Consider the following 13,005-nt stretch of genomic DNA (forward strand, 5'->3'; position numbering starts at 1 on the left):
TATATATATATAAATAAATATAAATAGTATTATAATATATATATAATATATATATTATAATATATATAATATATATATATATTATAATATAATATATATATATATATATATATATATATATTGTATAAAGCATGCAAAAATAGTTAATTTAATTAAATTAAAATTAAATTTGCAACATTAATAATTATACTGTTTAGCATGCATTTTAAATGCAATCATTGCATTACTAATTAATTAATAAATTAATAAAATTCTCATTTTAAAAGGGTAATAAATAAAAAATAAAAGTTTATATTGTATTTAATATTTTGTTAATAAAATAAATAATTTAATAAAACTAAATATAATTCATTCATTCATTTAATAAAACTAAATATATATATATATATATATATATATATATATATATATATATATATATATATATATATATAGTTGAAGTCAGAATTATTAGCCCCTATTTAATTTTTTTTTCTTTTTTAAATATTTCCCAAATAATGTTTAACAGAGCAAGGACATTTTCACAGTATGTCTGATAATATTTTTTCTTCTGGAGAAAGTCTTATTTGCTTAATTTCAGCTAGAAAAAACTGTATTTAATTTATTAAACACCATTTTAAGGACAAAATTATTAGCCCCTTTAGGTTACTTTTTTTTAGATACAGAACAAACCATCATTATACAACAACTTGCCTAATTACCCTAACCTGCCTAGTTAACCCAATTAACCTAGTTAAGCCTTTAAATGTCACTTTAAGCTGTACAAAAGTGTCTTGAAAAATATAAAGTCAGATATTATTTACTGTCATCATGGCAATGATCAAGTAAATAAGTTATTAGAAATGAGTTATTAAAAATGTTATATTTAAAAATATGAAGAAACTTCCTTGTTAAACAGACACTGGAGAAAAAATAAACAGGGGGCCCAATAATTCAGTGGGTTTAATAATTCTGACTTCAACTGTGTATAGAATATAAATTCATTTTGAGCTATTAAACTGACACATGCACACAATTAGCATAAGAACAGCGCTGATTTATGATTGAGGGCAGTGACGACGTCATCAAGAGTGTAATCCTGAGACTTCTTCAGATGAATCAAACGTCTTGAAGAACCTGAAAGCGCAGGTCAAACGCACAATCGTTCAACTAATAGCCCGGATGAATCTCACAGGGGTAATCCAGCGATTAAAGCAATTTTCAGTGAATAATTCATAATGGCCAGCTGTTTCCCAGCGATATTTAAACCCAGCTCATGTTCAGTCTCTGGATGATCTGATCTGATGCTCACAGTAGTGAAACCAAACAGCAGCCATGAGGATCGTCCTGCTGCTGTTTCTGCTGTTTTCTGCTTTGAATCATTTTATTTTAAGCCAGAACGAGGAAAGCTGGATCAATGAGGGCTATCCAGACGAGGTTGAGCCAATGAGAGATTTTGCAGTTGTATGAATGTGTACTTTAAAGTCATTTGAAATGAAAAGTCGCATTACTTTATTTGTGTCGTTTAAAGGTAAATTTGCTGGAGGCTGATCTACAAACAGCGCTGGAAAGAGTCAGTCGAGCACCCGGACTGCAACAGGTTTTCGGCCTAATGGGGAAAAGATCATCAGGTAAAAGCATATTTTTTAAATATATGTATTATTTAACATATTTATTTATGGATTTTAAGTGTTCATTCATTCGTTCATTGTGCTTTTATCATATTTTCCTATTTAGCCTCATTTTATTTTAGTTTAAAACAAACAGCTAAAAGAAACTTGACAGTTTTCCATCTATTGTTCAAATTTCTTATTTTAGTTCAGCTTATTAATGAACAAAAATAATGTATTTCTCTCTCATATATATATATATATATATATATATATATATATATATATATATATATATATATATATTTTTTAATATATATATTTTAATATATATTTCCCAAATGATGTTTAACAGAGCAAGGACATTTTCACAGTATGTCCGATAATATTTTGTCTTCAGGAGAAAGTCTTATTTGTTTTATTTCTTCTAGAATAAAAACAGTTTTTAATTTTTTTAAAAACATTTTAAAGACAAAATTATTATCCCCTTTAAGCTATAATTTATTTGATGGTCTACAGAACAAACCATCGTTATAAAATAACTTGCCTAATTACCCAAACCTGCCTAATTAACCTAGTTAAGCCTTTAAATGTCACTTTAGGCTGTATAGAAGTGTCTTGAAAAATATCTAGTCAAATATTATTTACTGTCATCATGGCAAAGATAAAACAAATCAGTTATTAGAGATGAGTTATTAAAACTATTATATTTAGAAATGTGTTGGAAAAGCTGCTCTCCGTTAAATAGAAATCGGGGGGAAAAATAAACAGGGGGGCTAATAATTCTGACTTCAACTGTATATATATAAATATATATATATAAAAAAAAAATATATATATATATATATATATATATATATATATATATATATATATATATATAAAAAATATATATATATATATATATATATATATATATATATATATATATATATATATATATTTACACCTGTGTCTTTTCATATATTTAAATATGTAACGATCCTAATTTCATTATACTTTGAGCTAACATTTTAATTTGTTGGTGATACCAGGTTTAACTCTTTGCTTTTTGTTCACAGCAAGATCCCAGATAACACGAAGACGTAAGTGGGAGTTCTTTTCTAATCAAATCCTTCAAAAACGGTTTTGTTTATTTATTTATTTGCTCTAATAAACACAATCTCAAGGCAATTCACAACTTTTTGATTTGGCTATTTGGTATGATTTTGTAGATCTCATTTGTACATTTTAATACGATTTCCTCAGTTAGGTTTGGTGCCAGACTCCTTTTGTTAATCGTGGGTTTTCATATGGACTAAATCTCATGAAGTTTTTCTAATCAATTCCTTCAAAAACTGTTTTGTTTATTTGTTTATTCGCTCTATTAAACGCAATCTAAAGGCAATTGAAAACTTTTTGATTTGGCTATTTGGTATGATTTTGAAGATCTCATTTGTACATTGTAGTACATGCCACACCTTTCAAATATCATAGGTTTTCATATAAATAAAATTGTATGAAATTTCTAATAAAATCCTTCAAAAACATTTTTTTTTCATTAATAAATGCAATCTAAAGGCATTTCATAACTTTTTGATAAGGCTATTTTATATTAGAATGATCTTATTCGTACATTTTAGTATGACTTGCCGACAACAGTTTGGTGCCAAGTCTCCTGTTACAAATCATAAGTTTTCATACTAATGAAATCATGTTAAGTTTTACTAATCAAATCCATCAAAAACTGTTTTATTTATGTTTTGCTTTAATAAACACAATCTCAAGGCGATGCAAAAGTTTTTGAAATAACTATTTTGTACAATCGTTTACCTCAATATCGCTTTGCTAGCTGGCCTCTGTAACACCTCAGCCCCTTAAACCTCACTCCCATCCCGGACGAGCCCCCAAGTATAACCCACCGGTCCTACTCCACCCAATCCGCTCTGAGCTGGGATCGAACCAGCGATACTTTGCATCTGAGTCAGTTGCTCTAACAAGGCCAAGACTTCTTTCATCTGAGCACCTTTAGAGGTCAGAGGAGTGAGGTTTACCTCCATAGGGCTTCGCTAGCTAGCCTCTGTTACACTCACCCCCATCCCGGATGAGCCCCCAAGTGTAACCCACCGGTCCTACTCCACCCAATCCGCTCTGAGCTGGGATCGAACCAGCGATACTTTGCATCTGAGTCAGTTGCTCTAACAAGGCCAAGACTTCTTTCATCTGAGCACCTTTAGAGGTCAGAGGAGTGAGGTTTACCTCAATAGTGCTTCGCTAGCTAGCCTCTGTTACACTCACCCCCATCCCGGATGAGCCACCGATCCTACTGCACCCAATCCGCTCAGATCTGGGATAGAACTAGCGATTCTTTGAATATGAGTTGGTTGCTCCAACAAAGAGGCTAAAGACCATGTTCTCTAGCATCTGTTGCTAGAGCAACCTTAGAGGTCAAAGGTGTGATGTTTACCTGCACAGCACTTCACTAGCTGGCCTCGGTTATACTTAAGCCCCTAAAACTCACTCCGATCCCAGATGAACCCCAAGTGTAACCCTCCGGTCCTAATGCATCCAATCTGCTGTGAGCTGGGATCGAACTAGCCGGATTCGGTTGCTCTAACAAGGAGGCTAAAGACCTTGGCCTCAAAAATCTGTTGCTAGAGCACGTTTAGAGGTCAGAGGAGTGAGGTTTACCTGCATAACACTTCGCAAGCTGGCCTCGGTTACTCTCACCCCACTAAACCTCACTCCCATCCCGGACGAGCCCCCAGGTGTAACCCACCAGTCAATGGTCTTTAGCCTTCTTGTTCAAACAACTGACTCCCATGCAAAGAACTGCCGTTTGATCCCAGCTCAGCGCAGGTTGGGTACAGTCGGACCGGTGGGTTCCATAATCAAAATAATTTCTAAATCAAAGTTTCTGATTGTATCAACTGTGATCATGTGTGTTCATTATGATAAATATAGCAAATGTAATCAAATGACTTCCAGGACAGAAGTTCCAGACGTTTGTGGGTCTGATGGGGAAACGGAATGTCGCTGAATCAGGCGAGTCTGATATTCTGCTTTCTTTACCTTCAAATGTAAATTCTACATTTAAAAATAAATTCTATTTATGTTTCCTTCTAGGACAAACACAAGCGCTGTGATTTGAAGAAGCTTTTAACATGTAACCACCAGAACATCAGGCAGAAATGTCTTCAGAAATTTGTCTTCTCATATTTGTTTAATGAAATATGGAATAAAATGTGTGTATTATGACGTATACGTGTGCATAATATTCTAATTATGTTAACATTTTAGCAAAGTTTTCTGCAGTTTCAGTCAAACAGAATTTAAAGGGATAGTCAACCAAAAAATTTAAACTAAACAAGATATTATATATAATTTAGGAAAATTGCAGTCAAATCTAGGAACAAAAAAAAAATACCCTGAATGTCGATGACAATTTTTCAAGCATTCTTCAGTATATTTTTTCTTTGTGATGAACAGAATAAAGAATGACAAAAAAAGTTTGAAACAAGTGAAGGATGAGTAAATATTGTTGAGTGAACTACCCCTAAAAAAAGATTTGCAATGGGTGAACAGCGACACCTAGTGCTGTAATGCTGTAATTTTCATCTCTAGAACCATCTTAGACTTGACTGTTACAATAACCTATATATACAGTTGAAGTCAGAATTATTAGACCCCCTGAATTATTAGCCTCAGTGTTAATTTTTTCCCCCAACTTCTGTTTAACAAAGATTTTTTCAACACATTTCTAATCATAATCAATTTAATAACTCATCTCTAATAACTGATTTATTTTATCTTTGTCATGATGACAGTGAATAACATTTGACTAGATATTTTTCAAGACACTTCTATATGGCTTAAAGAGACATTTAAAAGCTTAACTAGGGTAACTAGGCAAGTTTGGGTAATTAGGCAAGTTATTTTATAACGATGGTTTGTTCTGTAGACTATCAAAAATATGTAGCTTAAAAGGGCTCAAAACTGCTTTTATGTTAGCCAAAATAAAACAAATAAGACTTTCTCCAGAAGAAAAAATATTATCAGACATACTGTGAAAATTGTCTTGCTCTGTTAAACATAATTTGGGAAATATTTAAAAAAGGAAAAAAAATTCAAAGGGGGGCTAATAATTCTGACTTCACTTGTATATATATGTATATATATGTGTATATATATATATATATATGTATATATATGTGTGTATATACACACACACACACACACACACACACACACACACACACACGCACACGCACGCACACACACGCACACACACGCGCACACACACACACACACACACACACATACATATACATACATACATACATACACACACACACACATATATATATATATCTATATATATATATATATATATATATATATATATATATATATATATATATAAATATATATACACACACACACACACACACACACACACACACACACACACACACACACACACACACATATATATACATATATATATATATATATATATATATATATATATATATATATATATATATATATATATATATATATATATATATATATATATATATATATAAATATGAATATTAACAATATTTTTCTAACATCTGAGGTATACTCAGATGAAATTGACACCTGTCACATTAAAATGACTAGTTTAAAAAAAATTATTTCATATTTGTGTACTGTAATAAAATACAGAATAAAGAGTAAATATTGTATTGAAATCAATTTAATATGCTAAAAATATTACAGGTAGAATTAGGTCATTTTTTAAATCATCATCCGGTAAGTTATTTTTTATCTATAAAAACTAAAGTGTGCTTGAACGAAATAAAAATGTGTCAAAAGTGTAACAAGATTAAACATCATTACTAATGTGAAATTTTCTTGGGTTAAATTATTATTCCTTCATTTTCCTTCGGCTAAGTCTAAGATTTATCAGAGGTCGCCAGAGTGGGATGAACCACCAACTATTCCAGCATATGTTTTATGCAGCGGATGCCCTTAAAACATAACGCATGGCCCAGCCGCAACCCAATACTGGGAAACACCTACACACACTCATTCACACACAGACTCATACACTACCCAAATAGTTAATTCAATTCATCTATAGCGCGTGTGTTTGAACTGAGGGGGAAACTGTAGCACCCGGAGGACACCGACACCAACATGGGGAGAACATGCAAACTCCACACAGAAATGCCAACTAGCTCAGCCAGGACTCAATCCTGCAACCTTTTTGGTGTGAGACGACAGCGCTAACCACTGATCAACAAATCCTCCACCTGTATCATCACAAGTTTATTAAGAGACTGTACAATACAAACGAAAAATAAAATTAAAAATACAGATGATGGAGAACGTAACATGTACGAAAACAAAGATCTGCCTGTGTCCGAACAGCTGAAATACTGTACAGCAGAGGTGAAGTTACAGACAAACGCGAGCGCGACCGTTCGAGAGGAATAAACACCAGTCTGCTGGATGAACATACATAAAAAATATGACGTTAGCTGTCTCCGTGTACGTATACATATTTATATATATATATATAAAAATAACTGAAATAACATTAATGAAGTTATAGGAGGTGGTCAAAGGATACTGACTAGACAGACATTTTACACGTTCGCGATAAGAGAAAAACTAAATTAGAAGCAAATAATACGTTTGCCCGTCCCTCCTCCGCATGTCACTTGTGCATTACAGTTCAACCATTTGGCCACGTTACATGATTTACAAGGGTGGGGAAACAGAGCACAGTCATATTTCTTCAGTTATGGAGGCTATGAGTAAAGGATTGATCCTATATTGAATTATGTGGCCTTTTTTTGGGGGGATGTAACTGCAGATCTGAGCTGGTAAGTGAACTGAGTGTAGTATTTTAGATCGGATTGATATTTGGCTTGAGTAAGACTGAGTTTGCTGAAGGTAAATGTCCACAAACAGCTCGACACGCACATAGAGATCAGGTTTAGGGGGAGGATTGGCCAATGAGAACAACCTGGAACTCATCCGGGGTGGGGGGGAAATGCTTAAAAGATCTTCCCTTTCTTCTTGTTCTTTTCCAAAGTCCTGTGGGAAGAAAAAACAACAATAATGGTATTAAAAAAAGGCATGTTTAGAACTAGAATAATTGAATTACATATTAAAGACTCTATTTAAAGGGAGAGTTCACACTTTAATGAAAATGATGGTATTGAGTTTCAGTTATACCTCGCTATATTGCGGTTCACTGCAGTTTCACAGATTGATTTCTTAAGTTCTGCTTCCTGATTGGCTGTAGACCAGGGCTATTCAATTAGTTTGTCATGGGTGCCGTTTCATGAAAAGCATGCCAAACGAAGGACCGGAGAGATATGACTTGCCATATAAGTGATAACAAAACTGCATATAAGAGCCCATATGCTGCTCCTTAAGACACCCACATTGGGTTTTTCTACATTAAAATGTGAATATACTGTATTTTGAAACTACATAATATCAGTGCAGTGTACAATAGACATTTTCTTTTTTTTTTTTTTTTTTTACAAACATTCAAATGTTGTATTTCAGAGCACAACAAAAGCAGTGCATTGCTGAAGTAATTAGTAATATTCCCAAATTTGTCTCAGATGACAAAATCTTGGCTAAAGTCTCACAGTATAAGTAAGTAAATAGTGAGCAAATTTAATTTTTTTGTGTAAACTATCCCTTTAAGGATCCCATTTGAACCTCAAAATGCTCAATTAATTGACATATTTTTTTATAATTAGCTGATTTCAGTTTTTAATCATTTAAAATATCAATAAAACTTTGCATTCTCTAGAGGACAAAATAAGTTTGATTTTTAAATAAATGTATAGGTTACGCCGAAATAAGAACATTATTTTACATTATTTTAACATTTTAAAACACTATATAAAACATTAAAGCAGATACTTTTCTTGCATCTAATCTAATTTCAATGCATATAAAATCACTTATATAAATTTTAGTTTGCTACAGACTTTAAAATGGGTCCTTGACTAATGTATAGTTTTTATTTCAGCTTCACTTTTAGATATTTTAGTAAATAAACAACACAAAAAAAAAAAAACAATTACCATTTTAAGACACTTTCACATTTGCATCTTCCATGTGACTTTCTGTTTTATTACTTTTTTTTTATTTATCTATTTATTAATCAATATATTTTGCTTTTTTTATTTATTAAGTCATTTTATTGCAAAAAAAAAGAAAAAGTCAACTGTAATTAGTGCATATCTGAAAGCTGTAATTACATCACGTACATCTTCTGCTGCTCCAGGATGCGCTGCTGGGTCTCCCAGGTGGATCTTTCCTCCTCAAACTGACGTCTTCTCTCCTCCAGCTCCTTATGCTGAGCCTCCAGATTCTTCTTCATCTGCTCGTGACGCCGCTGCAGCTACAGACACACAGAGAGAAAGATAAATCAAACCAGTGGACTCAGAAATCAAATGTAGTTTTTTTATTTAGTTTTTTTTTTTTTTTTATAAATTGTAATTTGTGTTACCAAATTCAAGTAATTTTATATGCTTTTTTTAAAATGTAGATATATTTAATGCTTTAAATTTGTTATATTATTACATCAAATAAAAACCTAAATGAAAAAGAGATGTTGCACTGCAAATTAGTTGAAGTAGGTTTATAGTTTTTTTTTCAGTTCATAACTGGCCCTTTTAAATGAATATTTTTATGGTTTTAGTTTTTGATAGCTATAATAACTACTGTGTACAATTGTGCATATGAATTAAAAATGATCAAACATCAGTGAGTGCATTTAATGAAAGTACACGCAACATTGTTTATTTTTTAAACTTGCATTTATGTTCATTTAATTTTGAAACGTTTCATTATGCCTATGTGGTCGAATAAATTAAATTCAAATAAATAAATAAAAATAAAATATTATATAACAAAATAAAAATAGTAGAGAAAAAAATAAATAAAATAAGTGCTGGAAAAAAAATGTATCGCATCCAAAATAAGTAAGTTTGTAAAGTTTGTAAGTAAATAAGTTTGTTGTGACATGTTTGTGCTGTGTATATTGTATATTTAATATCTACAAACAAATAATATATGTATATTTATTATCAACATATAAATACACACATGCATGCATACATTAAAGAAAATGTTCATAGTTGGATATTATATATATATATATATATATATATATATATATATATATATATATATATATATATATATATATATATATGTATATATGATATAAATTATATTTAACTTTAAAGATCTTTGCAAAAAAATATTGCTGTGCATCACATTTACATAAATATACACTTACCGGCCACTTTATTAGGTACACCTGTCCAACTGCTCGTTAATGTAAATGTCTAATCAGCCAATCACATGGCAGCAACTCAATGCATTTAGGCATGTAGACATGGTCAAGATAATCTGCTGCAGTTCAAACCAAGCATCAGAAAAGGGAAGAAAGGTGATTTAAGTGACTTTAAATGTGGCATGGTTGTTGGTACAAGACGGGCTCAGAGTATTTTAGAAACTGCTGATCTACTGGGAACCTTCAGGCCTTGCATCAACAGTTCAGGCTGGTAGGGGTGGTGGTGTAATGGTGTGGGGGATATTTTCATGGCCTATTAGTACCAATTGAGCATCGTGTCAACGCCACAGCCTACCTGAGTATTCTTGCTGGCCATGTCCACCCCTTTATGACCACAGTGTACCTATCTTCTGATGGCTACTTCCAGCAGGATAACACGCCATGTCATAAAGCTCGAATCATCTCAGACTGGTTTCTTGAACATGACAATGAGTTCACTGTACACAAATGGCCTCCACAGTCACCAGAACTCAATCCAATAGAGCACTTTTGGGAAGTGGTGGAACGAGAGATTCGCATCATGGATGTGCAGCCGACAAATCTGCAGCAACTGCGCGATGCTAATATGTCAAGTTCTGAAGGCAAAAGGGAGTCCAGCCCACTACTTGTAAAGTGTACCTAATAAAGTGGCCGGTGAGTGTGTGTATGTCGAAATAAACTTTGATTTGTAATGCTAGTAATCATGATTAATCTTTTCCCAGTACTAAATAAAACATAACAAAACAAATATACAAAAAACACCCTTTGAGCTTATATAACACAAATAAAATATAACATCCCAAAAATACTAGCATGTAAACACAATGTTGTCCAGTACCTCTCCCTCTGAATCCTTCAGCTTCTGGACCTTCTCCTTGACTTTCATCTCAAAGACCTGCTCCATCTCCATCTCCATCTTCTTCATCTTAGTCACGTGCTCTCTTCTCTCCTCCTCCATCTGAGCGAGAGGACTCCTGGAGGCGACACAAGCCGTTTAAAACACAAACACCATATCCCACAACCCCCCTTGAGCAGAGCACCTTCAGCAGACAACAGGAGACGGATGGACACCCGTGCCCAAACACTCCCAATAACACCTCTGCGCTTCCAGCAAACAAAGCAGCGTTTCCCAACTATGTTCCTGGAGGCACACCAACAGTAGATATTTTGGATGTCTCCCTTATCGGAACCATTACCTTCAGGTTTGGGAGTCTCTTCTAATGTGTTGATTCAGGTGTTTAAATAGGAAGAGGTGGAAACTGTGTACTCATAATTTGTCTTTTTATGAACAGGGTTGGGAAACACTGAAATAAACAACACGCTCATGGCTCACCATGTGCAGAGAAGATCAACAACAAACAAACAAATATCCTGTTTGCAGAGGAAGCTGTTAATTGCTGAAGCGATTATGCTGATTAGAAGTACTGAGCAGAGCAGGAAAGCTGCATAGGATAACACAAAAATGTATGAGGTGTAAGGCTGGGTGAATAATCTACAAAGTAATCGAAATCGATATTCAAAATCTGTAATCAATAGAATTTTTCCAGGTCAATTACTTCCCCTATTTCCCGCGAGGAGTCACGTGACCCTGCTCTGTTTTTCTGCATCGAATGCTCAGGTATGGTCCAGTGCAGCCTTTGTTAAAATGTAACTACATGTTGCACGTTTGCACTACATTGACGATGATTGGAAGCTGTGCCAGAGATGCCTTGAGACGGCATGTTCCATTACATTAAAGTTAATATTTACATTACAATATTAGCTTACAGATGATGTAAGAAGTGCGCTGTTTAAACTATTATTTGCATGATATCCAAGTTATTTTATTTAGAAGACACACTGCTTAATATTTTGTACTTTTAGTATGAAAAACGTAAAAAAAAAAATTTGTTTTTTTTCCCCAAAAGTGCGAGTTATTTATTTTCACTTTTTTTTAAAAGAATAAAAGTGGCTGTTGGTTTTAGACAACGTTTGTTTTAATTTCAGTTGATCATTGTTGATGTTCAATAAATAATCAAAGATAGTAGATAGTGTGTGTTTCCATCAATCATTTTAAAACCAATAATGCACCCTTAGTTTAAACATCTCTCACTGGTAATATGTGAGCATATTTACTGTACAAAACTTGTCAGTGAATTGTGAGATATAAAATAAGCAAAATAATCAATCATTAATCGTAATTGTTTAAAAATGTTCAATTGTGTTGGCGCAATAGCCGAGTGGTTAGCGTGCCGACATATAGTGCAGTAGCACGTCAGGGCATCCCGAGTTCGAATCCCAGCTCAAGGACATTTCCGTACCCTACCCCCCTACACCAGCCTCTGCTCACCCCTCTCCCCTTTCCAACTTCGCTTTCTGTCTAAATACTGTCCTATCTAATAAAGCCAAAAAGGCCAAAAATTAATCTTAAAAAAAAGATTAAAAGATTTTGATTTTAAGCCAAATTGTCACAGCCCTAATGAGACGGTTAAACAGAAATGAGTGGGAATCTCACAGCTATTAATTTAATTTATACTGTTCCTAATGATTCATCAATTTTAGGAACAACAATATCTTGACTTCTAGTTGATCATTTGGTGTCAGAAGTGCAAGTGTAAGGCAAAGGCCTCTAGATTACGCTTATTTTATCACAAAAATCAAGGCATGATCCTATTTTACTAATTATTTAATTAGGACAGTAAGGTCTGACTTTAAGACAAAAGTCTTCTCACTTAACAGAAATGATGTACAGTACAGAATATAAAGTCATGCTGCAGTGGTAAAAGAATGAATATTGTGTGTGACTCCCATGAGCTTGGAGAACTGCATCTATACATCTCTGCAATGACTCAAATAACTTAAGTCATCTGGAATGGCATAAACAGCGTTCCTGCAGGACTCCCAGAGTTCATCAAGATTCTTTAGATTCATCTTCAGTGCTTCCTCCTTTATCTTACTCCAAACATGCTCAATAATGTTCATATCCGGTGACTGGGCTGGCCAATCCTGGAGCATCTTGACCTTCTTTGCTTTCAGGAACTTTGATGTGGAGGCTTAAGTATGAGAAGGAGCGCTATCCTGCTGAAGAATTTGCCC

The 13,005-nt window shown here is 33.3% G+C and overlaps 2 protein-coding genes and 1 long non-coding RNA gene across 6 annotated transcripts in view; 1 reads left to right on the forward strand and 2 right to left on the reverse strand.

Moving 5' to 3' along the window:
- The first annotated feature begins 429 nt into the window (after nt 1–429).
- On the forward strand, nt 430–4,830 carry LOC101882231 (uncharacterized). The gene is made up of 5 exons (XM_009292683.4): nt 430–1,416; nt 1,511–1,610; nt 2,651–2,674; nt 4,557–4,613; nt 4,695–4,830. The coding sequence occupies exons 1-5, from the start codon at nt 1,315–1,317 to the stop codon at nt 4,712–4,714; spliced, it is 303 nt and encodes a 100-aa protein (XP_009290958.1). The 5' UTR covers nt 430–1,314; the 3' UTR covers nt 4,715–4,830.
- LOC141378324 (uncharacterized) lies at nt 3,307–5,708 on the reverse strand. Its single transcript, XR_012392537.1, has 2 exons — nt 3,887–5,708; nt 3,307–3,700 (listed from the first exon to the last, which is right to left on the reverse strand). It is a non-coding gene; the product is annotated as an uncharacterized lncRNA (long non-coding RNA).
- A 1,160-nt stretch (nt 5,709–6,868) lies between these two features.
- The window catches only part of septin7b (septin 7b), a 36,206-nt gene continuing 30,069 nt past the window's right edge, over nt 6,869–13,005 (reverse strand). For 2 of the 4 annotated variants that reach the window (NM_001256029.1, XM_068213826.2), the window contains 3 exon segments: nt 6,869–7,661; nt 8,858–8,991; nt 10,769–10,904. In NM_001256029.1, the coding sequence (NP_001242958.1) occupies nt 7,622–7,661; nt 8,858–8,991; nt 10,769–10,904 (310 nt within the window). In that variant the 3' untranslated portion in view covers nt 6,869–7,621. 4 annotated transcript variants of the gene reach the window in all.

The sequence above is a fragment of the Danio rerio genome, chromosome 16, assembly GCF_049306965.1.
Source record: "Danio rerio strain Tuebingen ecotype United States chromosome 16, GRCz12tu, whole genome shotgun sequence".
NCBI lineage: Eukaryota > Metazoa > Chordata > Actinopteri > Cypriniformes > Danionidae > Danio > Danio rerio.

What these genes read in the sequence shown, in the direction of transcription:
- LOC101882231 (XM_009292683.4), top strand. Translation starts at nt 1,315, where the DNA reads ATGAGGATCGTCCTGCTGCTGTTTCTGCTGTTTTCTGCTTTGAATCAT. An exon ending in ATCCCAGATAACACGAAGAC is followed by an intron (nt 2,675 to 4,556) that starts GTAAGTGGGAGT and finishes AATGACTTCCAG; the next exon opens with GACAGAAGTTCCAGACGTTT. An exon ending in ACGGAATGTCGCTGAATCAG is followed by an intron (nt 4,614 to 4,694) that starts GCGAGTCTGATA and finishes GTTTCCTTCTAG; the next exon opens with GACAAACACAAGCGCTGTGA.